Source organism: Osmerus mordax, chromosome 25 (assembly GCF_038355195.1).
Source record: "Osmerus mordax isolate fOsmMor3 chromosome 25, fOsmMor3.pri, whole genome shotgun sequence".
NCBI classification, from domain to species: domain Eukaryota; kingdom Metazoa; phylum Chordata; class Actinopteri; order Osmeriformes; family Osmeridae; genus Osmerus; species Osmerus mordax.
Window position 1 is genome coordinate 8910269 of NC_090074.1, and position 24177 is coordinate 8934445.

The 24177-nt window shown below is 50.9% G+C and overlaps 3 protein-coding genes and 1 non-coding gene across 4 annotated transcripts; 2 read left to right on the plus strand and 2 right to left on the minus strand.

The window, feature by feature from the left end:
- The first annotated feature begins 111 nt into the window (after positions 1 to 111).
- Positions 112 to 8193, plus strand: rin1a (Ras and Rab interactor 1a). The gene is made up of 10 exons (XM_067228847.1): positions 112 to 334; positions 1053 to 1241; positions 1427 to 1541; positions 1706 to 1778; positions 1995 to 2086; positions 2169 to 3467; positions 3657 to 3977; positions 4865 to 4996; positions 6932 to 7083; positions 7196 to 8193. The coding sequence occupies exons 2-10, from the start codon at positions 1053 to 1055 to the stop codon at positions 7520 to 7522; spliced, it is 2700 nt and encodes an 899-aa protein (XP_067084948.1). The 5' UTR covers positions 112 to 334; the 3' UTR covers positions 7523 to 8193.
- A 220-nt stretch (positions 8194 to 8413) lies between these two features.
- On the minus strand, positions 8414 to 17179 carry dpp3 (dipeptidyl-peptidase 3). The gene is made up of 18 exons (XM_067229282.1): positions 17067 to 17179; positions 15622 to 15923; positions 15266 to 15355; positions 14769 to 14906; positions 14318 to 14392; positions 13941 to 14031; positions 13676 to 13806; positions 12664 to 12794; positions 12505 to 12563; positions 12116 to 12310; positions 11461 to 11573; positions 11281 to 11373; positions 11069 to 11131; positions 10860 to 10984; positions 10622 to 10742; positions 9707 to 9886; positions 9031 to 9193; positions 8414 to 8919 (listed from the first exon to the last, which is right to left on the minus strand). The coding sequence occupies exons 1-18, from the start codon at positions 17149 to 17151 to the stop codon at positions 8777 to 8779; spliced, it is 2298 nt and encodes a 765-aa protein (XP_067085383.1). The 5' UTR covers positions 17152 to 17179; the 3' UTR covers positions 8414 to 8776.
- A 437-nt stretch (positions 17180 to 17616) lies between these two features.
- trnas-gcu (transfer RNA serine (anticodon GCU)) lies at positions 17617 to 17698 on the plus strand. The gene has a single exon. It is a non-coding gene; the product is annotated as a tRNA-Ser (tRNA).
- A 1174-nt stretch (positions 17699 to 18872) lies between these two features.
- Positions 18873 to 22761, minus strand: LOC136933346 (endosialin-like). The gene is made up of 4 exons (XM_067228660.1): positions 22757 to 22761; positions 21163 to 21560; positions 19251 to 20698; positions 18873 to 19196 (listed from the first exon to the last, which is right to left on the minus strand). The coding sequence occupies exons 1-4, from the start codon at positions 22759 to 22761 to the stop codon at positions 18873 to 18875; spliced, it is 2175 nt and encodes a 724-aa protein (XP_067084761.1).
- Between the last annotated feature and the right edge of the window lie 1416 nt (positions 22762 to 24177).

The window sequence follows — 24177 nt, forward strand, 5'->3', positions numbered from 1 at the left end:
TCAGCCCACACGTTTGTCAAAGTTGAGGTCTGTATTCTCACCCTGCCCGCTGAGTAAGACAATTTCCCTATGCGTAAATGGAAAATAAGGAAGACACGAGTTAAGGAAGTTGTTAGTCATGCGCCTAGTTCTGGGAGACGTCTCCACATGTTGGAGAGTCCCAGCTATACGATAATAACTGCCTGCCACCGAACTGTGAGAATGACAATAAGGGTCGAGTTGGAAGCGGATCATAAACACTTCACGGTGTCTAAAAGTTCCGACATCTTCGATTAAAGCTCCAGTGGATAGGATCTCATCGTGTTAATGACTGCGCGAAATTGGGTGCATAAAGGTAGGCTTTTCCATTTATCACGGCACAGGAATTCATCGCACATCATAGAAAGTTTGGAATCAGTTGGACAAGCATGTTTGTAAATTGGAAGTAGGATTGATAGGCTAGCCTACTAGGCGCGCAGCCTTCTATAATATAGTTTCCTGCTACCTGTTTGTTGTCTTCTTATCTGGATGTGGATAGTGCGTATTTAGCCTACTGTCTGTTAACCAGTAACTTTCTCGCCGTGTTGAGCACACCGTCTCCGGCCTACATGTTGTGCCACATATCTTCTGCGCGCAGCAAGTCTGGACTGGCCTAGCGCGAGGCCGCCTTGTACCAACCTTCAGACTGTTAGTTGTTTCATAACTAATGTACAGTCTTACTGTTGTCTATCTGGTTATTCTTTCACTACTGCAGACTATAGGCGGAAACACGGGGAGGACAGGGGGGAATGGCGCTTTTTTAATGTGCTGTGTTACAGCAGTAATGTTGGTGTCCCCCTCAGGAATTGCTCTTGAGAAAATGTCATATAATTGTCCCTCCAGTTGATAGCAGATTTTAGGCATTGCTGCAGACATCCTGTAATTTTTCGTAAATAACCGTCTACTCTCAGTGTAGGAGGCGCTGGATGTTATGGAAAATGACTACTTATTACCACACGTTTGTATTGATTTATGTGTCTGTCTTTATTTGTCTCTGTGTGTTTGTGTATATGTGTGCCTGTCCGTAAGTGTAGATGCAGGGCGAGCCGTTGTATGACTTTCCGGACCCCCAGCCCCCAGCGTTGAAGTGTGCTGGACCTCAGAGAGGCTCTCTGAGGAGCGTCAGTGTGCTGGACCGTCTCCTCCTCACACACCCCGTTTGGCTGCAGCTGTCAATCAACTCTGCCACTGCTCTGCATATCCTGCAGAGGGAGCCACCAGGGGTCAGACACACACACACACACACACACACACACACACACACACACACACACACACACAGACACATATTGAATATGCGCAGCTACACACATATACACACACACACAAGCACATTTGTGTACACACACACACATACACACCCCTAGGCAAGAGTCAGATGTTGAGTGCGCTGGTGTTGTGTTCCTAGACGTTTTTGGTGCGCAAGTCCAGCACTTCCCAGAAGAAGGTTCTGTGTGTACGTCTGGCGGATGACAGCATTCCCTCCTTCGTCAAACAGTTAGTCATCCGGGAACTGGACTGCAGTAAGAACCACCACCCCCACCCCCCCCCACCCTCAGACACAGTTCGCACATACACACCATGTCACACCCTTACTTACATACACACACCTATGCAACACCTGACTCATTACTTCCTCCCTCCCTCCCTTCCTCTCCACTATCCTCCTCCCTCCCCCTCTATCTAGCCTTCTCTTTGGAGAGTGCTGCCATCAGCTTCCCTGACCTCTGTCGTCTCATCGCATTCTACTGTGTCAGCAGGTAGATCTCTAGTAATGTCTGTGATCTGCATGTCTGTGATGTTTTATAATATGTGTGATGTCTAGTAATGTCTGAACTCTAGTAATGTCTAAGACCTGTTGTGATCTGTATTTCTGATATCTAGTAATGTGTGTAATCTCTCGTAATGTATGTGAACTCTAGCAATGTCTGTGAACTCTTGCAATGTCTGTGAACTCTAGTAATGTCTCTGATCAGGGATGTATTGCCCTTCACCCTGGAGCTTCCAGTGGCCATTGCCAAGGCAACCTCCCACAAACAGCTAGAGTCCATCTCTCACATGGGAGTGGGTGAGTACCGTGGCAACCATTGGGATCTCACGCCTAACCTCATCCAGGGTTAGTTATTATGGTGTGTGTGTTCGTCCTGCAGAGTTCTGGAATTCCCAGCTCAACTTCCGTGGGCCGAGGGGCGGAGCATCCGAGGAAAAGGCCATGCCCCCTCTCCCCTCCCCTGAATATTGCTCCACCCCTCAAGGAAGCCCCACACTCTTCCAGGAGTTCTGTACAATCAGAACACGCAGCCCCAGGGAGCTGAACTATGGGCATGAGCAGGGAGCACTCTGCTTCATCAACCCCCTCTTTCTGCAATCCCAGGATGCAGTGCACCGACGCCACCAGTTCAAACGCAGCTTGAAGGTGCGAGTCTCCACAGAAACCTCCGGGCCCTTGTCCCCTCCTGTGGCTTCACCACCTCCCCCTCCTCTGTTGGCCAAGACTAAGGGCAGGGGATTCCGGGGAGGCAATGGGGGGCAGAAGACTCCGTTAGCTGTTGGAAGCAATGAGGGGAAAAGGGGGATGACTGTGGAGGGGGTTAGGGGAGAAACTGTGGAGGGAACACCATGTACAGACCCTCAGACAGCCTCATCCACAAAGTGCTTCCAGCCCGTCCCAGTGCTGCCTCCTAAAAAGAAGACAAGCCTCATGCCTCCCACCCTGTCTCCTACCACAGAAGAAGATTACCACATACCCCCCACCCTGTCTCCTACCACAGAACAAGACTACCACATCCCCAAAATGCTTCTCAAGGGAGGGGAGGGAGGAGGGCGAGGAGGGGGAACGGAAGGTCGAGGAGAAGAGGAAGGAGGAGGAGAGGGGGGAGGAGGAAAGGAGGGAACGCAAAATGAAATAGAGATTGAATTAGCTGAGACATCAAGAGTACAGAGAGAAAAGTCAGAAGAGAGGGACGAGGAGGCGGAGCCAGGCCAGGAGCAGGAAGAAGAGGTGCTGCTGTGTGTCACCCAGGAGAACCGACTAGCCCCCTCTCTGAGCGAGCTGGAGAGCTGTAGCTCCCTGAGCAGCCTAGAGGAAGCCGTAGAGAGCCCACAGCGACCGCCATTCACCAGGGGCTCCAGTAACCCCGCCCCTCCACGCCAGCCAGGCTCTGCCCTCAGGAAACTGAGCGCTGCGTTCGTGTCGTTCTTCGTGCCCGGGCGCCGCGTGGCGAGGATAGTGGAGGATCTGGCGGTGGACAGACAGACAGCTTTCGGCGCGCTAGTCCAGGACTTCCTTCGGCTGCAGAGGGAGGAGGAGCTGAAGCCCAACAGCCAATCAGATGCAGTGGAGCTGCTGCAAAAGCTCCGCCTCTTCCTGTCCAGTGCTAAGAGCTTCCTGCTGGATAGTGGAGAGCTGGAGCCTCCTATAGAGACCCTGGTGCCTGAGGAGGAGATAGGTGGGCCTGCTGTATGACATGCTGCACCATCCACCCTTCATATCTTGATACACTGTAACTACAACAATGTTCTACCAAGTTACAGCAGTGTAACAACAATGTAACAACTAGTTTCCTGGTGCATCAGGTGTAGTGGTAGTTCTGTGCTTTGTAAAAACTTTGAAAGGGTGTTTCTTTGTGTGTGTGTAGATGTTGTGTTGGAGAAGGCCCTTTATCGCTGTGTGCTGAAGCCCCTGCAGCCCCAGCTCAACGCCACACTGCAGACGCTACAGCAGCGAGACGGCTCCGCCCCCAACCTGGAGCGCTGCCTGCGATTGGCCAGAGAGGGGAACCCGGAAGAGCAGTTTGGGGTGGGTGGGGACGTGGCGGCAGCGGTGGCGGCAGGGCTGGAGAAGGTGAAGAGGAAGTTGCGTGTGCTCAGGCGAGCATATTCTCCGTTGGACAAGATGACGCTGCTGCTGCAGGTGTGCAAGTTGGTCTACAGCACCATGAGGAGCAGCTCGGCACCAGGTCAGAACCTCAGGAATATAGGACCAGAGAACCCTTAGAACTATAGAACCCTCAGAACTATAGAAGAGAGGAGTCAATTTAGACCTCATAACCATAGAACCCAATAGAGCTTCAGATCCTCAGAACTATATAACCTCAATTTTATGACCGTCCGAACTATATAATATCAGAACTAGAAAACCACAGAATTGTAGAACCTCAGAACAATCAAACTTTTACCTCATAACATATGATACATTATACAGTATGAGGTTGCTGTTCCAATACCCTAGTTTTTTACCCTCTTTTCCATTGTGATGAATCAAATACAGTTTTGACCACTGGGGGAGGGGTCTTGCACCTGAGGATAATATAGTAAAGAGCCAATCAACACTGGCTACATTAAACCCACCTGGATCACTGTGGTTTGAAATGGCAGTAAATGTAAATAAATATTTCAGTTTATGTACAGTAGAGAAAGGGGCTGTAGAGGACTGTAGAGTAGAGCAGAGTTGAGGACTGTAGAGCAGAGCAGAGGACTGTAGAGCAGACGACTATAGAGCAGAGTAGAGTACTGTAGTCGAGGACTGTAAAGTCGAGGACTGTAATGTCGAGGACTGTAGAGTCGAGGACTGTAGAGCAGAGTAGACAACTGTAGAGCAGAGTAGAGTCGAAGACTGTAGAGTCAAAGACTGTAGAGTAGAGCAGAGCAGAGTAAAGGACTGCAGAGTAATGCAAAGTCTTGTAGAGCCTGTAGAGTAGAGCAGTAGAGTATAGGACTGTAGATTGTAGATTAGAGTAATACACAGTTGACTAAGTATTAGAGTTGAGGACTGTAGAGTACTATAACCGGGTTTCAGGGTTTTTATGTCCCCATGTCCACATCTACTTCCTGTCTGTGTCCTCAGGACGGGACTTTGGGGCTGATGACTTCCTGCCAGTGCTGAGTTACTTCCTGGTTCAGGTGAACCAACCGGAGGTGCTGACTGAAGTGATCTACATGATGGAGCTGCTGGACCCTGCCTACCTGACTGGGGAGGGTAGGAAACACACACACACCACTACTTTCACTGTGGAGGGGAGGACACACACACACACCACCACTACTTTCACTGTGGAGGGGAGGACACACACACACACACCACTACTTTCACTGTGGAGGGGAGGACACACACACACACCACTACTTTCACTGTGGAGGGGAGGACACACACACACACACACCACTACTTTCACTGTGGAGGGGAGGACACACACACACACACCACTACTTTCACTGTGGAGGGGAGGACACACACACACACCACCACTACTTTCACTGTGGAGGGGAGGACACACACACACACCACCACTACTTTCACTGTGGAGGGGAGGACACACACACACACCACCACTACTTTCACTGTGGAGGGGAGGACACACACACACACACACCACTACTTTCACTGTGGAGGCGAGGACACACACACACACCACTACTTTCACTGTGGAGGGGAGGACACACACACACACCACCACTACTTTCACTGTGGAGGGGAGGACACACACACACACACACCACTACATTCACTGTGGAGGGGAGGACACACACACACACCACTACTTTCACTGTGGAGGGGAGGACACACACACACACCACCACTACTTTCACTGTGGAGGGGAGGACACACACACACACACACCACTACTTTCACTGTGGAGGCGAGGACACACACACACACCACCACTACTTTCACTGTGGAGGGGAGGACACACACACACACACCACTACTTTCACTGTGGAGGGGAGGACACACACACACACACCACTACTTTCACTGTGGAGGGGAGGACACACACACACACACACCACTACTTTCACTGTGGAGGGGAGGACACACACACACACCACTACTTTCACTGTGGAGGGGAGGACACACACACCACCACTACTTTCACTGTGGAGGGGAGGACACACACACACACACACCACTACTTTCACTGTGGAGGGGAGGACACACACACACACCACCACTACTTTCACTGTGGAGGGGAGGACACACACACACACCACTACTTTCACTGTGGAGGGGAGGACACACACACACACACCACTACTTTCACTGTGGAGGGGAGGACACACACACACACCACTACTTTCACTGTGGAGGCGAGGACACACACACACACCACTACTTTCACTGTGGAGGGGAGGACACACACACACACCACTACTTTCACTGTGGAGGCGAGGACACACACACACACCACTACTTTCACTGTGGAGGGGAGGACACACACACACACCACTACTTTCACTGTGGAGGGGAGGACACACACACACACCACTACTTTCACTGTGGAGGGGAGGACACACACACACACCACTACTTTCACTGTGGAGGGGAGGACACACACACACACCACTACTTTCACTGTGGAGGGGAGGACACACACACACACACCACTACTTTCACTGTGGAGGGGAGGACACACACACACACCACTACTTTCACTGTGGAGGCGAGGACACACACACACACCACTACTTTCACTGTGGAGGGGAGGACACACACACACACCACCACCAAGTAACCACGTAATTTGTTGTCTGACAGCTACCACCTTACCTCTGTGTGTGTGTTTCTTCCAGGGGGCTCCTACCTGACCAGTGTGTGTGTGTGTTTCTTCCAGGGGGCTCCTACCTGACCAGTGTGTGTGTGTGTTCCAGGGGGCTACTACCTGACCAGTGTGTGTGTGTGTTCCAGGGGGCTACTACCTGACCAGTGTGTGTGTGTGTTCCAGGGGGCTACTACCTGACCAGTGTGTGTGTGTGTGTGTTACAGGGGGCTACTACCTGACCAGTGTGTGTGTGTGTGTTCCAGGGGGCTACTACCTGACCAGTGTGTGTGTGTGTTCCAGGGGGCTACTACCTGACCAGTGTGTGTGTGTGTTCCAGGGGGCTACTACCTGACCAGTGTGTGTGTGTGTTCCAGGGGGTTACTACCTGACCAGTGTGTATGCCAGCCTGTGTTTGATCCAGAGTGATTCAACGCCGCCTGGTGGTGTGACCAGGGAGGCCAGACAGTCTCTTAAGGCCTGGAGCCGTCGTCGTAGCAACGAGGCCCAGCAACATCAGCATCAGCAGGTAGGCGTCAGAGGAATCTTTACCAATGTGTGTGTGTTGTGTTACGTACTTACAGTTTCACAATTTTGTGTGTATATGTGTGTGTGTGTGGATGCTTGTGTGTGTGTTTCAGCGGTGTGTGCGGGTGCTCTTCCGGACCGATCAGATCAGTGATCTGAGGACTGTCCAGTGGAAGTCAGAGGTCAGTGTGGATCAGCTGACTCAGGTCTGCGCTTCCTGCTTCCTGGTTGACCAGCCCGGTTTGTACCAACTCTACTGGCGCAGGGATGGACTGCTCCAACCCCTGCCCGTGAACGCACACATCAAAGACCTGCAGGGCCAGGGCTGCAGTGGAACACCCCTGCTGTACCAGCGCATTGGTTCCTCCCAGCAGGAGATGCAGGGCAGTGGGAATGTTCCACTGCTGACCAGGGGGGGAGTTGAAGATCAAGAGGACTAACGCTGGGTGGTCGCTACAGCGTATTCTTCCCGGCCCGTCTACACAGGGTGGGCATGTGCCACGAACCGATAGGCTACTGTGCAGGAGGTGTGAAACATCTGGTCGTACGCAGCTTTGAGCTTTTCTCAACCTTTGAGTCCATATGTACAAATAGAAAAATATTTACGGGGTCAAACTAACTTGTATGTACAAATCATGCTGAAACACCGTAGTCTGTAGCATCTGCTGTAGTGGGAATGTGGCGTGATGGAAGTTGTCTGCTGTTGATTATTCCACTTATTGACTACATTTGTATATTAAATATATACATATGCAGGGTTTTCCACAGCACTTTTCAGTTAAGGCGGCCGCCTAAGCAAATCTCACCTGCCGCCTTAACAACATTGTCAATTTTTTGTAAATTTATAGCGATATCCGCCGTGTTACTTTGTCCTGTTTTTTCCCTTCCATTCCAAACCCCCAGTTTCCCTTCTTTGCATAACGCATTAGTCTATCGCACAACCCCCCCCCCCCCCCCCCCCCCCCGAAGGCAAACCCCACCCTACCACCTTAACTAACACATTTTCTGCGGGAAACGCTGGTATGAATATATATACATTATTATTTACTGTATATAGACCTAGCCTATGCTGTTGGTGGGAATTGTATTGGCATAATAAAACCACTGTTGTTGAAACACATTTTATGATGTTGTTATGATCTTCAGAACTCTTGTTCTGTTCCCATCCCTCTTTCCTGTCGGTTTCCATCCCTTCTTCTTGATTTCCCCTTCCTCCTTTCCCCCCCATCCCATTCCCCCCCCCCCCCCCCCCATCCCATTTCCCCCCTTATTCTCCGAAACTGCACTTATACCTCTGGGAGGCCAGACAGAGGAGAGGAGGCAGGGGCAGGTGTGGTTGAGACCCAGTTTATTGTTGCATAGGCAGGCTGGCATCACAGTGCCCTCAGCATGAGACCTTCTCAAAGTCTGAGACACAACTAGCTGTTCCAACACGTCAACATAACTGGAGGGCTTGCTTTGGTGGCTGGCTGTGTGTGGCTCAACCAGCCAGACAACCCCGGGTCCAGTCTCTCCGTTCGTCTCCTCCCAGATGGACCAAGAGGTCTCTGCAAGTTCCCGGAAACTTCTAGAACATTCTAGTGTTCTAGAAGGTTCCAGGGAGTGGGAGGTTCTAGAACGTTCCAATCGGCAGGTTTTCTAGAAGGTTTCAGGGCGCGGGGGGTTCTAGAAGCCCTCAGCCCTCCCAGGTTACATCAGCACCAGCAGGAGCAGTCTTTTTTGCTCAGCGCCAGAAGCTCCGCCTCCACCTCCTCAGCGTCGTCGGGGAAACGCTCCACGAAGGAGCGGACGAGACCGGCGGCGCTGCCGTCATACTCCACCAGCTCCACTGCGTCTCCTGGAACACACGGACACGTTCAACAACTTCCTTCTACACCTCCCCTCCACACATAGCCCTGAGGGTACAACAACAACAGGTCTGGTCTGTGGGGCTGATGGGAGGACTGACCTTTGACTCTGGTGTTGGCCTGGACAAACATCTTGCGGGCTTCCTTCCGCAGCAGAATGGTCTCTCTCAGACGCATGAAGTTGTGAGTTCCGCTGTCGCTCACAGCAGAGTAGCCCTCGTACAGGCTTCGCCCCCCTTCTACGTCCGCCGTCGACTTGTGGACCTGCAGGAACGCGGACAGCACAGAACAATGTTAGGACACGGGTAGACCAGCTAGAACATGCTAGACCAGCAACAGCAAGGCCCAAAAACTGAGAGAACAGAAAACAGACACAGTTAAATAAATATTTTTTTATTTAACACACCCTTTTGTGCAGAAGTCTTGCAATATTGCCGAAAATAGAACTTGTGATTTTGCCAGAATTGCTTGTTTACACCGAACCAAACAAAGCCTGCATAATGTCGCCCAGTGTGTGATTTTAGATAGCATGCTGGCGTTCTGGAATCGGAGGCGCAACGTCAGCGTTGTTGCTAGCGTGTGTGGCCCTTCAACGCTCTCCCCTTGACACAGACGTGACTCAGCTCTGTGACCACCTCTGCAGCCAGCTCGATGCCGGTGCAACGACGGCCCCCTATTCCGTGTCCGTACCATTCACGCTGAACCGTGACACGGCATGGAGCCGCGACATTCCTGCCTGGGACGGGGCTAGAGGAGGGGAGCGGGGAGTGCGAGTACCTGCAGCTTGCAGAGGAACTTCTCGATGGCGCCCTTGCCCACCGTGTGGATCTTGGAGCGGTCGATGGAGACGCGGGCGTCGGGGAGGCCGTCCGCCCCGCTGCACTCCTGCAGTGTCACCAGGCCCTGGCCCGCCTCCAGAAGCACGCGCAGGATCACATACCTGGCCTGCATGTGAGCCTGCAGACACACACACACACACATACAGAGGTTACTGACTGGTGTGTGTAGTGGTAAAAAGAAGTGGAAAGGTGGCAGGAAAGCCCAGGTGAACATGTGCACAAACAGGGTGTTTTGTGATGTATGATTAACTTAATCTTTAGTGGCACTTTTTACATTGGAGTGGAACAATTGGAGTTGCATTCGTTGGATAACTTGTGCTATATCAATAAAGTTTGATTGATTATGTGTAGTATGTAGTTTGCAGGGTGCAATATGTAGTGTGCAGGGTATAATATCTAGTGTGCAGGGTATAATATGTAGTGTGCAGGGTATAATATGTAGTGTGCAGGGTATAATATGTAGTGTGCAGGGTATAATATCTAGTGTGAAGGGTATAATATGTAGTGTGCAGGGTATAATATCTAGTGTGCAGGGTATAATATGTAGTGTGCAGGGTATAATATGTAGTGTGCAGGGTATAATATGTAGTGTGCAGGGTATAAAATCTAGTGTGCAGGGTATAATATGTAGTGTGCAGGGTATAATATGTAGTGTGCAGGGTATAAAATCTAGTGTGCAGGGTATAATATCTAGTGTGCAGGGTATAATATGTAGTGTGCAGGGTATAATAAGTAGTGTGCAGGGTATAATATGTAGTGTGCAGGGTATAATATGTAGTGTGCAGGGTTTAATATGTAGTGTGCAGGGTATAATATGTAGTGTGCAGGGTATAATATGTAGTGTGCAGTGTACCTGTCTCCAGCTCTGGCTCTCAGGGGTGTAGAACTCCAGCCCCAGCAGCCCAGCTCGCACCATGTTCAGCCAGTTCACATAAACCACCTCCTCTGCATCATGGCCCTCGTGGCCAAATATGCTGCACGCACACAGGGGAGACACACAGTAACATTAGCATCACACACGCAGTACCATAATCATGACATACTACAGTGCTAAGCTCTGTGTGTGCGCGTGTAAGTGTGTGAGCGCAGACCTGAGCACGTGCTTGTTGAGACACAGGTAGAGCCCCACACACTCCGCTCGACATTCTTCATAGGAGGAGGCGATGGTGGAGAACTTACTGTCCCAGGTCTCACTGCCCTGGTACCAGCTGGAGATCTGACACACACACACACACAGGTCAGACACGTGTGTGTGTGTCAAACATGTGTGTGTGTGTCAGACACGCGTGTGTGGACTCACCGGTTCTCCAGTCTCTGGGTTCACAACCTTCTCCTTCTCAAAGTTCAACTTTCCATTCTCATCCTAAACAGGGAGGAGTCATAGTCAGAATGGGCAACCAAGTGTGTGTGTGTCTGACCTGTGTATGTATGTATGTATGTAAATGTAGGTGTGTGTCTGTGAATGTTTGTGTGTGAGACTTGTGAACGTAAGTGAATGTGTGTGTGTCTGACCTGGACGAACAGCTTTCCGCTCCCGTGTCCCAGCAGCTCATGAAGGCCCACCTGCACCTCGAACGATGGCCCCTTCCACTGGATATACACATCCTGACAGACAGACGGACAGATAGACAGGTTACACATCCTGACAGGCAGACACACAGGTTACACATACTGACAGGCAGACAGGCAGACCTTGTCCTCCTCCTCCAGGAAGGTAAGCTTGTCCTTCTGGGTAGCGTAGGCCACCGCCAGCACGTTGCCCAGGGAGACGTTCTTAAAGCCCTCCGACTGCCTGATGTCATCATCTGGACACACAAGCACACACACACACTCGGTCTCTGATAACACAGCAAGTATTATCAAGTATTAAGAACTATTTTGCGTTTGCTTGTGCGTGTGTGCAGTTGGGTATGTTAATGCTAGCAGGGATACCACTACATGTGTGTGTGTATGTGTGTGTGTATGTGTGTGGTACCCACAGTTGGGGATGTTAATGCTAGCAGGGATACCACTACGTGTGTGTGTGTGTGTATGTGTGTGGTACCCACAGTTGGGGATGTTAATGCTAGCAGGGATACCACTACGTGTGTGTGTGTATGTGTGTGTGTGTGTATGTGTATGTGTATGTGTATGTGTGTGTGTGTGTGTGTGTGTGTGTGTGTATATGTGTGTGTGTGTGTGTGTGTGTATATGTGTGTGTGTGTGTGTGTGTGTATGTGTGTGTGTGTATGTGTGTGTGTGTGTGTGTGTGTGTGTGTGTGTATGTGTGTGTGTGTGTGTGTGTGTGTGTGTGTGTGTATGTGTGTGTGTGTGTGTGTGTGTGTGTGTGTATGTGTGTGGTACCCACAGTTGGGGATGTTGATGCCAGCGGGGATGCCGCTGCCGGCGAAGGTGAGGACGTCCAGGGAGGTGAAGTCAGGCTTGAGGAAGCGGTCCTTCTCGAAGGCCTGTGGCCAGGGCAGCTCCGGCAGTAGCACCTCGGCAGAGCCCACCAGGCTGCCGAAACGAGCGCTCATCGCCTTGTTCACCACCGCAACAAACCCTGAAACACAGTCGCCACAGTAACCCATGACACCCTAATCACAACGGCAACAATCATTAAACCCCAAAATCACTACGATAACCCTTAAAATCCCGATTACCACAGTAAGATCCCCTGAAACCCTCATCTCCATGGCAACAATCCCTGAATCCCTAATCACCATGGTAATAGAGTGGGGTGCAGCTGGTCGGTACCTTCAAACTCTCCTCTGGATCCAAACGGGTCTCTGTAGCTCTCTATGAAGCCTATGTAGCTGTGGAGGAGAGCAGAAACCAGTCAACACTTGCCCGATCGCACCCAAGCACACACACCACAGTGTCCGTCCCCCGAGGGGCGGGCCTCGGCAGTCTTACCTCTCCACGATTGGCCCCTTGTCTTTGATCCAGTAGCGCGAGCCCTCCTTGTGAGCGTCCAACGAGCCCAGAGTGAAGCTGCGCTCGTACTCCTCCAGCATGCGCCGCTGGTTCTCATTGGCAGCATGAGCCTGTCAGTCAAAAGGTGAAGGGTCAACCCACAAGACCACAAACCATCTGGGCTGTGTCTATTGTGGAGACTACTGTGTTGGGGTACTCTACTGTGCAGTGGGGTGGACTCTGTGGAATAAGTGTACTAGAGTAATGGTTCTCTACCGGTCTAAGCTCAGGACCCACATGTGTCCTCGGTCATTAAGTCACAACCCAAAAATGTCTTAATCTCCAAACCATTGTAATTTATTTCACAAAACAATTTGTTCAGTAATTATTTGTGTTTTATAAGGCGGGCGGCTAGGTGTGAGCCTACGCAACTTGTTAATAAAAGCGCACCATCGGAAGTTTGGTAACTTACTAAAATAACAGTTAGGCTTTATGACTTACTTGAGGACTACCTGTACTAGAGGACTCTGTCCAAGGCCTAGTGCAGGTTGGGGTTAGTACTGTACTAGAGGACTCTGTCCAAGGCCTAGTGCAGGTTGGGGTTAGTACTGTACTAGAGGACTCTGTCCAAGGCCTAGTGCAGGTTGGGGTTTGTACTGTACTAGAGGACTCTGTCCAAGGCCTAGTGCAGGTTGGGGTTTGTACTGTACTAGAGGACTCTGTCCTGGGCCTAGTGCAGGTTGGGGTTAGTACTGTACTAGAGGACTCTGTCCAAGGCCTAGTGCAGGTTGGGGTTTGTACTGTACTAGAGGACTCTGTCCAAGGCCTAGTGCAGGTTGGGGTTAGTACTGTACTAGAGGACTCTGTCCAAGGCCTAGTGCAGGTTGGGGTTAGTACTGTACTAGAGGACTCTGTCCAAGGCCTAGTGCAGGTTGGGGTTAGTACTGTACTAGAGGACTCTGACCTGGGCCTAGTGCAGGTTGGGGTTTGTACTGTACAACAGGACTCTGACCTGGGCCTTGTGCAGGTTGTCACTGGCCTTCTTCATGAGGTGAGCGTAGTCCCCTCTCTGCACCGTGAACACACAGCCCTCAAACTCAAACCTGCCGCAGCACGTCTCCCCCTCGCCATCCACGGCACAGTCTGCACGCAACAACGACAACAACGACGACAGGTTCTGAGAACAGGAATTTCACCTCTCCACTTCCTGCATCCATCTCCCCCTGTACCCGTAACTCTGTCTTCCGACCTCTGTCTTTATCTCCCCCCCCCCTCACCTGTGGTCACAGCAGAGGCCAGGCGGACCTCGTAGCACGTCTTCCCTCCTCCCTCCTTCTTAAATAGACGAGTGTTGTAGGCACTCAGCTTCTGCAGTAGGGAGAGACACACATTTACATTTAGTAATTTAGCAGATGCTCTTATCCAGAGCGACTTACAGTAAGTACAGGGACATTCCCCCGAGGCAAGTAGGGTGAAGTGCCTTGCCCAAGGACACAAAGTCAGTTGGCATGACCGGGAATCGAACTGGCAACCTTCGGATTACTAGCCCGACTCCCTCACCGCTCAGCCACCTGACTCCCTGACACACTGGTACCCTCTCTGACGCCACTCGGGAGAGGTAGACAGGTAGACATGTAGAGAGGGGCCAGCTTACCTTGGAGTCCAAGAACCTCTGGGCCAGCTCTGCATCCTTCAGACCACAGTTACCCGAGAAGTAGGTGGTGGTTCCCTGGAGAAGAAACACACAAGTCAAACACGGACGTGCACTTCAGGTATCACATTTAAGGACACCTCAGGTATCATGTTTTATAATGACAGCTCAGGTATCATATTATGACGCTGTATATATCATGTTATAATAACACCTAAAATATGGAGTTATTATTACACCTCGGGTATGATGTTATAACAACATCAGGTTTCACAGTATAATGACACCAGGAGCTACCATACACCATCATTATCAAACTGCCCACACCAAATGACCTGACCCACAGCTTAAATCCCAACATCTAGGACATCCAACGACCCAATCTCCACGCCAGCCACACCCTCAACCCTCCCCAGGTGTGCTGTGCCCCCCAGGCTGCAGTGGCAGGGCTCACCTTGTCCCCCAGGCCCAGCTGTTTCTGGCGCTCCTCCAGGGAGTAGAGGCGCGTGGAGCAGCTGTCCCACAGGGCCTCCATGTCGGCCGGACGATCCTTGAACGCCTGGCTGCGCCACACCAGCGCCTTCAGCTTCTCCTGCAGCATCACGACAGTGTTAGGACGCCACATCCATTAGGGAGTCAGGTGGCTGAGCGGTTAAAGAATCGGGCTAGTAATCATAAGGTCGCTGGTTCGATTCCCGGCCGTGCCAAATGACGTTGTGTCCTTGGGCAAGGCACTTCACCCTACTTGCCTCGGGGGAATGTCCCTGTACTTACTGTGTGAGTCGCTCTGGATAAGAGCGTCTGCTAAATGACTAAAATTTAAATGTAAGAACTGTTCTAACACAACACAAGCGTGACAACAGCAGGCTTCACAATAACATGTCCAGGTTATCGGGGAGCTGTGGTAACAGCTTGGTAGTACAGCAGCATTGTTCCATAGTGAGTCTCTACCTGGGGCAGGTTGGGGATAAACTTGGTGTCTCCAAAAGACTTGTAGTTTCCCATGTTGGCATACAGGCCAGCAGCATAGACCAGGAAGGCCTGCGAGAGAGAGACACACACAAACACACACACACAGTGATGTCCCTTCAGTGCCGTGCCCACAGTGTGTAAGTTGACGTTTGTTGACATGAGAGTCCTAACATAGTGTGGTGGATGATTTCATCGTTTGTGTATATAAGTATGTGCGTGTATATACATATATATGTGCATTGTGTGTATGTATGAGTGAGAGTGTGTGTATATATATACACACACACACACACACACACTCTCATTCATACATGCGTGTGTGTATATGCACGTACCTGGTACTCCTCAGCGCTGAGCCCAGCAGCAGTAGCCACCTCCCCCAGCTGGTCGGGGTCCTGCCCCCGGAACAGCCTCTGCAGCAGCACGTAGATGCTGGAGGACTCCGGCGACGTCTGGAGCAGCACAGCCAGGCCGCCGTACCACGCTGCCCGCGACAGGAAGTGAGAGTACAGCTGCTCCCGCGGCGACAGCAGACGGAAGGCCTCGCGGCAATCCAGGGCGGAGACGCCGATGTCGTTTGGCAGGAAGTACTGGGAGTCCACCATCGTCAACTTCCTGCTGCTCACGCTCCTGAAGCCTGCGGGGGGGAGACATGCGGCGGTCAGAAAGACGAGAGACACCATCGGTAAATACAGCAGACAGGCCTGCTCAGGTACTGTTCCGTCAGTAGACCTAAGGTACAGTGGCTGGTTTGACAAAGTCAGTGGGCCTGCGTATAGTTGCCATGCTGGTTCGAGAAACAGAAAGTAAGCGGTCATTACAGATGGTAGCTATGCCTTTTAGGAACAGTCTGTACAGATAATGGAAAAGACAGTCAGGGAAACAGTTAATAGGCCAAAGTTTAGTAGCCATGCTGCTTAGAGGAACAGTCAGTAAATGCAGAATAAATGTTTGTCAGGAAAACCGTCAGTACAGTTAACAGGCTAGTAGTAACTGCGATTCAGTAACATCCACTGAATCGCAGGTAGTAATAATACATAAGTGTACTGACAGCTGGATTCAACCAATCAGAACTAAAACCTAGCGAACATTTGATAGCTATACATTGAGCTGGCTTCAATCATTGACACATTTTAGATCAAGTAGATCTTATTTTAGATAACCTTTCATGCATTCACGTTCTTAACTAATTTGCTACTAGGGCAACTCACCAGACACCAGCTGGTAATTCTCTGAAGTGCTGGTGATGTTCTCTGATTGGCTTTTTACTACTCTGTTTAACTCGAGACTACTATCATCTCAGTATGCCTGCGCCTAGTCCATTAATTGTATATAGCGGGACAAGTTATCCATTATTTCTCAGCGTGAGAAATGGCTGAAATGCTCGAGTCTCACGGCGAACGCGTGGACTTGAGAGCTCTGACTTGTCTGGGCCGGAGGATGTGTTCTCGAGTCTGATTACTTACGTTAACTAACGTTAGGTATAGCATAGTCTGTCTTGCCTGGTTTAGTGTCAAAGCCCATTTCTCAGCAACCACCTAAAAACAATTTTGCTCACCGAGATAGTTAGCACTACCTGACCGTCCGACAACATAAGATAGCTAGTAGCTAAGTGTCCATATGTGCTAGCTAGCTAGCTACTCTACTTGAATACCGTGTTGGCTGACTGAATGAATAATGCCGGTTAAGGTTATTATGCTTCCCCCGTGTCAAATATGCTAACCACTTGTACCAAAAGAAGCTTTGAATGTTATTTAAAGTATATTGGTTTTATACGCACCTTTTGGGGAAATCAATTTATTGCAGTACAGCCAATGTACACTGTAGCTGGTCACCAGTTTATATGAAACTCTGAAACGAAACATTAAATTGCCGTCTCACGCTCAAATCACTTCCTCTCTTGGGGTTGCCAGTTTCCATCCAATTATTCCCCTAAAATGCTTAAATAAACTCGAAAGCTAAATAAAGAACTACGCAATTTGATGCCGGGTATTGATTTCAGTACAACATTTTTCAAAGCGACATGAGGTGAAGTTGTCATAATATACATACATTTTTGCCTTAGGCTGGCCCAACACCAAATACATTTTAGGTCAACATTGGTTGATTTGAATACAATTCTGTGAACCTGGCAACCCCGCTCCTCCAACCAATCAAATGCGTAGTCTGAGTTCTCTCCGAATAAAAAGAGTAAAAATCAAATTATTTTCAAACCATGATAGCTCCAAGCAAAGACATAGTTTTGTAAATCCCAAAATAACGCAGATTATTTTATTATAACATCAGTTTTTTTATTTTCGCTTTTTTTCTTAAGGCATTATAGGCAACCTGACGAGGTGGCCGAGTGGTTAAGGCGATGGACTGCTAATCCATTGTGCTCTGCACGCGTGGGTTCGAATCCCATCCTCGTCGGAAGATTTTTGAGTGAGAAATAAAAAGGCGTCCGTAAACGGGTTTATGTTGTGTCACGATTACGATGCCAAATCCCGTAGCCAGGATTGCCTTACTATGACTATAGAAAGTAGTCTTGTAGGTACTTGCACCCACCAAATTTGATAATCAATTACTTCAACTTGTTGAATTACATGTATCTGGTAAATCAAGGTTAAACTGTAAATCTTTCAGGACGCTAGCTCTCCAGAAACAGGGTTGCAGATCTCTGGTCTTTACAGACCACTTTACTCCGTCTGGAGCACTCTCGCAATGGAAGTGCTGAAAGATAACGTCATGTCTGGCTCTATCACCAACACCAGATGGCGCTGCTAATACATTCTCGAGGGCAAAATATTTCTTAGTTTGACACGTTTCTGTCCGTTTCACTGAACAATAAAACTCACATTACAAGCGTTCAACAGTTTACTGATTTTATTGAAATTCCATACATATTCAGTGCAAAGTATTTACAAGGACCCAGTACGTGTAACTAAAGCAGGTTGACTGAACGTGCGTTTGAAAACTCCAGGACCAACTGAACCCCACTGTAATATGATCCTGCCTGCGTGGTGTTTTTCCAATGCTGAAAGAAGCTGTCTGGTTGTCAGGGCTGGTAGAGTTGAGAGACCTTAAATATTAGTTTCATGACGGCTCCTGTGCTGACTGTGTGTGCCCTGGGTGTGTGTGTGTGTGTGTGTTTGTGCTCAGAGATGTGACTGACTCCTGCGCTCCCAGCTTTGCCTGGGCCCCCTCCCAGGCCCAGCCCTCAGGCCCAGCCCTCAACCTCACCCCCAGCCTCCAATCCCAACCCTAACTCCAGACACCAGCCCCAGCTTCCAACCCTAAACCCAGCCTGAGCCCCAGCCTCCAGCATCAATCCCCAACCCCAGCCCTAAGACTCAGCTGTGTGTACACCACTCCATCTCCCTGGTCTGTGTCTCTCCAGGTCAGCCAACTCGATCTTGTCTTTACCACGTCAGATCTGCTCTGAGAGACACAGGGCCAACCATAAACATCTCCGGTCTGTGAAGCCTCAACGCACAATAGCCAGCTGTGATTTTAGAAGAAGATAAAAAAACACAAACAAACAAAAACCCAGCAGTGGAAATGATTACTTAGACACCCTCCATCCCTCCCTCAGTCCCTCCCTCCCTCAGTCCCTCCCTCCCTGTCCATTTGAACAAGTTCCAGTCTTGGAGGTTCTGTTGTCCTGGGGCGAGGTGGCAGGTAGGACCCAGCGGTAGCAGTCTGTCAGGCCCTTGTTCTGATTCACAGCACAGCTGGTGCAGTAGACAATTCCAAGCGCCAGCATCACCACGATGAACACACACAGGGGCACCAGCAGGGCTACCAGCAGCCAGCTACGATCCTGCCTTTTCCTGCCTGTGCCCTCCTGCTGCTCTGACCCAGGCTCGGCTTCAGACACGGTGGATTTTCCTTTCCCAGAGACAGGCTTTGTCTCAGCTCCAGTCTCAGTCTCAGTCCCAGTCCCAGTCCCAGCTCTAGTCCTAGTGCCTGCATCAGCCCCAGCCCCAGTCCCAGCTCTAGTCCTAGTCCCTGCATCAGCCCCAGTCCCAGCCCCAGCCCCAGTACCAACCCCAGTCCCAGCTCTAGTCCTAGTCCCTGCATCAGCCCCAGTCCCAGCCCCAGTACCAACCCCAGTCCCAGCCCCAGTACCAACCCCAGTCACAGCCCCAGTCTCAGTCCCAATCCCAGCCCCAGTTCCATCTCCAGCCCCAGCCCCAGGCATTGTGAAGTGCTCATAGTGGACCATAGAGGTCTGTGTGGACAGGGGCAGTAACTCATCACTGGGGGGATTCGTGTGCCACTCAAGGGAGTTGGGGTCATGGCCGAGATCAGGGTTCCCAGGGTCGTCATCAAGGTCAGGGGTCAGGGGTGATGTTGTTGCTGTGGAGGAGTCGTAGTCCTCTGGGAGAGGCCTACAGGAGTACAGGTCGGCCAGCAGCTTGAACCCTGACCTGCAGTAGCACTCGAACCCTCCCACATAGTTCAGGCACATGTGTTGACATGTCCCCGAGGTCAGGCACTCGTCAATGTCCAAACACTTTCCCTCCCTGTTGGATTGGAATCCGTGCCTGCACACACATTCTCCGTCCTTGTTGGGTTCATATTCCGGCGCGCACACGCACTCCCCCTCTTGGTCCTGCTCGTAACCTTGGTGACAGCCGCACTCAAAGGTTCCGGGGAGGTTGAAGCAGGTCTGAGGGCATGGCGCCTGGCTGCACTCATCCACGTCCACGCAACTCCGCCCGTCTCGCCCCAGCAGGAAGCCAGGAGGGCAGGTGCAGCGAATCCCTCGGGGGCCCTGCTCGCAGCTGAACTCACAGCCCATGGAGGAACAGGGGAGGCCGGGGCCGGCGCGGTCTTGGTCCGGGATGTCCGGGGCCGGGTCCGGGTCCTCGTCGGGGGTCGGGCTGGTGTCTGGGAGACAGCTGGTCTCGTCGTCCGCCAGAGAGAAGCCTTCTGAGCATGTGCAGTAGAAGTGATTGTCGGAGTTCTGGCAGTAGTGCTCGCAGCCACCGTTGTCTTCCTCGCAGAGGTCCTGAGGGGTCTCAGAGCACAGGGGGCCATCCTTGGACCAGCCTACAGCCCCATCCTCCCGCTCCGTACACAGCACAGACTTGTCCGAGGGTCCAGGGGCGCCGGGGGGGCAGGGCAGAGTCCCCACAGACCCGTAGGGGAGGAAGGTGAGCAGGGTACTGACCAGGCCCAGGGGGGTGGTGTAGATGGCAGCACCGCCTCCCTCCGCCTCCAGGGGATGACACATGCCGCGGTAGGAGTGCAGGCAGAGGAAGCCGTCCACGGCTAGGGCGCAGGCACCGTCCAGCCAGCGGAAGTTGTCGTGCTGCTCGCGCGCCTCCTCGGCTGTGTTGACACTGATGGCCACACAGCGATGCACGGCACAGCTCCCCGGGGGGTCTGCACGCAGCCAGTCCGTGTACTCGCCGTCCGGCTCACCTGGGGACGAGTCAGCGGGGCCCGTTAAACACCGGAACTCACTGCACACTCATGCTAGGGTTCTGGGGTTACGTTTCCCTCGTGAACTTTATTTTTATTGAATTACATTTCAATTTAATTTAATTGAAAAATGTAATTGAAAAATCTTTCAATTTAATTTAATTGAAAAACCTTTCATTTAATCTGAATTTAAGTTCAATTTCAATAAATTCAAAGCTTGGCTGTGGAAACCTTGTGGTCCTGCATGGAACATTGGACTTTAAAAGGTTCTTCAGATGTACTTATCGGAGAACCATTATGGTTCTACTGATTCTACAACCATGTTGTCAAAGAAGGTTTGGATAAAAGCATCTGCTAAAATGCATAAATGTAAGGTTCTAGTCATCACATTTTCACCAACTGATTGTTCCACAAATGGCTCCACCAACGGTTTCTTCACAACTTTTTAGGGTTTTCCAACTCACCTGACACCCAGGTGAATCCCCTGAGGGGGCGCGTGGAGGAGCACTGGCGGGGCTGGCGCTGCAGGCCGATCCAGAGGCGGAGCCTGGTCCTCGGTCCACGCGTCTCTACAGACGACAGCAGCTCGTGGACCACGCCCGCTTCCTCCTCGTTGCGCACGGTCGCCAGGTTACCGCCCTTGTCCTTGCAGCTCCTCAGCGACTCTCGGAAGGTCTTCCGTTGGAAGTAGACCACGTAGCATCCCCCCGCGAAGCACAGAGCATCCTGTTCCCTCAGCTCCTCCTCCAGCTCCGCTGCCTGGCCCCGGCCCTGACCCCCCGCCTGCCTCCTTACACCCCCCTGCTGCCCCCTCACCTGGCCCTGAGCCCGGCCCTGGCCCTGGGCTAGACAGCCTGGGGGCCTACAGACACACAGCAGCACACCCAGCACACAGAGAAGTCCAATACTGCTCATCCTCCACAGTACCATGGGTAAACTGCAACCTTGCTCTCCTGGCCTACTCTACCCTAGTCTGTCCTACCCTGCACTGGCCTAACCTGGTCTGTCCTGTCTTGTCCTACCCCGCCTTACCTGTCTGCAGCCTCAGGTAACCCACCTCACCTACCTCAGTCTCCTAGCTTCCTGCCTCAGTCTCCTAGCCTCCTACCTCAGTACCTCTTGGCTATCCTAGCAGTACAGTATCTCTCCTATCGTCCTGGCTAAGCTCCTCTTCCTCCAGTCTCCTGCCTCTCCTGCTCCAGAATTCTGACTGATCTGAAATAAAGAAAGAAAGAAAGAAAGAAAGAGGGAGGGGAGGGACCAGAGAGAGAGAGGGAGAAAGAAGAGAGGGGGGGAGGGCAGAGAGAGGGGGAGGGCAGAGAGAGGGGGGAGGACAAAGAGAAGGGGAGGGCAGTGAGGGGGAGAGCAGAGAGAGGGGTAAAACGTAGCGGAAAAAGGATTGTATGTTTTTAGAAGAGGGGGTGGGTAGTGAGTGTGGAGGAGAAGGAGATGGAGGGGTGATGGGGGGGGGGGGGGGGTTATGCCGGACTCAGCTTTTCCCTTGTGCCGTATGGTTTTCATAACTCTGCCACCCCCCTCCTCCACCCTCTCTCCACACACACTGACACACACACACACACCAACACCGCCACAGCAATAGAACTCTCCACAAGAATGGAAAGTATCCACAGATCATTCTATCTGTCCTATATTCTTCCCCCCTTCACTCCTTCCCTCCTATAGCTGCAAGCTCAGAGACCAGACTGCAGGAGCTGGATGTGAACTGGAAGCTCTGTCTAATGGTCTTCCAGGTGTTTCTCTAACCACATTTACCCCTTTCTTTACCCCATCTACCCATCCACCCCTCTCTGTACTCTATCTACCCTTCTACCCCAGGGGCAGAGCCAAGCGTTATAAACACTAGGGGCTTAGCCCAATCCTAGGACGTAGTCTTTGTTAGATGTGAGTTTTGATAGAGACTTCCACAGTTAATGTAAGTTTTTTAAGCTTTATGTAATATAAATGTTACGTTGGACTCATATTATTATATTTTCCTAAAAGATTCTGGGCATTTGAGAAAACATTTGGGCAACCCTGCCCACACCTCCAATGTTCTACCCCATTCTTACCCTCTCTTTACCCACCTACCCATCCACCCCTCTCTTTACCCCTCTACCCATCTACCCCTCTCTTTACCCCTCTATCCATCTACCCCTCTCTTTACCCCTCTACCCCTCTCTTTACCCCTCTACCCATCTACCCCTCTCTTTACCCCTCTACCCCTCTCTTTACCCCTCTACCCATCTACCCCTCTCTTTACCCATCTACCCCTCTCTTTACCCCTCTACCCATCTACCCCTCTCTTTACCCATCTACCCCTCTCTTTACCCATCTACCCCCCTCTTTACCCATCTACCCCCCTCTTTACCCATCTACCACTCTCTTTACCCCTCTACCCAGCTACCCTTCTCTTTACCCCATCTACCCATTCACCCCAGCTTACCCCATCTACCCCTCTCTTTACCCCTTCTACCCCTCACAATGTGGACTAGAACAGTCTAGTTAGGTCTGTGCACTAGGTAGGTCTGTTGGTCTCTGTGTACTAGTTATGACTGTGTGCTATGTAGACTAGACCTGTATACACAGTCTGCACTAGGTGGGTCTATGTGTACAAGTTAGGTTTGTGTGCTATGGAAACTAGAACAGCCTGTACTAGGTAGGTCTGTGTGCTGTTGGTCTCTGTGTATGTGTGCTATGTAGACTAGACCTATAGACATTCTGTACTAGGTAGGTCTGTGTGTACAAGTTAGATCTGTGAGCTATGGAAACTAGAACAGTCTGTACTAGGTACTGTAGGTCTGTGTGCAACATATTTAGGTTGTGTGTTATGTAGATTTGCCCTGTATACACAGTCAGTACTATTTAGGTTTGGATGCTAGGCTGTCGTAGGCAGGTCTGTGCAAGTTCCCAGTGTCTGGTAATTAGCTAGGCTGTGTATCCAAGGACAGTCTGACGGGAGTCCAGCACATGCACAGGAAATGCCTGTCCTGCTACAGTGGTTGAACTATTAACCAAAACAAACAGCCAAGTCTTGCCACTTCCACAGAACCCTGTAAATCCCAGGAGAACCCAGAACAATGTGAAGACCAAAAGAACCCGGCCAACTTACAGAACTCAAGAACACAGACAACCCTGAGCCTAAAGAACATAAATAAATCTTGAGATCAGAGAACCTCTCTGTAAAAATGTACAACTTTTCTAGAAACTTTACGGTCCTAGAAAACAGATCCTGGTTAAAGTTGAGAGAACCTAGAAGAGAACCTAGAAGGTAGAAGCAGTGAGGTGTTGCTAAAGGAGCTGCTTTGCAGGCTGAATAAGCTCTCAGACACACACCAGGGACAAGGAGAAGGAGGAGAGATTTGGTCAGGTCAGTTTCCCCATCTCCCCTATCCCATACATCCTTCCCCTCCTTTCCTCTTCTTCCTTTCACCTCATTTTCTCCTTCTCCCTCTTGATTCATTCTTTCTACCTCTTTCTAG

Bases quoted from the DNA above. Each gene is read 5' to 3' on its own strand.
- dpp3 (XM_067229282.1), bottom strand. From the start codon at position 17,151: ATGTTTCGTTTCAGAGTTTCATATAAACTGGTGACCAGCTACAGTGTA. The intron at 15,924-17,066 runs GTGCGTATAAAA...TCCCCCCCGCAG, and splicing joins TAAATTGATTTCCCCAAAAG to GCTTCAGGAGCGTGAGCAGC. The intron at 15,356-15,621 runs GTACGTGCATAT...TCTCTCTCGCAG, and splicing joins TCAGCGCTGAGGAGTACCAG to GCCTTCCTGGTCTATGCTGC.
- rin1a (XM_067228847.1), top strand. From the start codon at position 1,053: ATGCAGGGCGAGCCGTTGTATGACTTTCCGGACCCCCAGCCCCCAGCG. The intron at 3,978-4,864 runs GTCAGAACCTCA...CTGTGTCCTCAG, and splicing joins GAGGAGCAGCTCGGCACCAG to GACGGGACTTTGGGGCTGAT. The intron at 4,997-6,931 runs GTAGGAAACACA...TGTGTGTTCCAG, and splicing joins TGCCTACCTGACTGGGGAGG to GGGGTTACTACCTGACCAGT.
- LOC136933346 (XM_067228660.1), bottom strand. The intron at 20,699-21,162 runs GTGAGTTGGAAA...ACTCGTCCCCAG, and splicing joins GGGATTCACCTGGGTGTCAG to GTGAGCCGGACGGCGAGTAC. The intron at 19,197-19,250 runs GCTGGGGCTGAT...ACTGGGACTGAG, and splicing joins GGACTAGAGCTGGGACTGGG to ACTGAGACTGGAGCTGAGAC.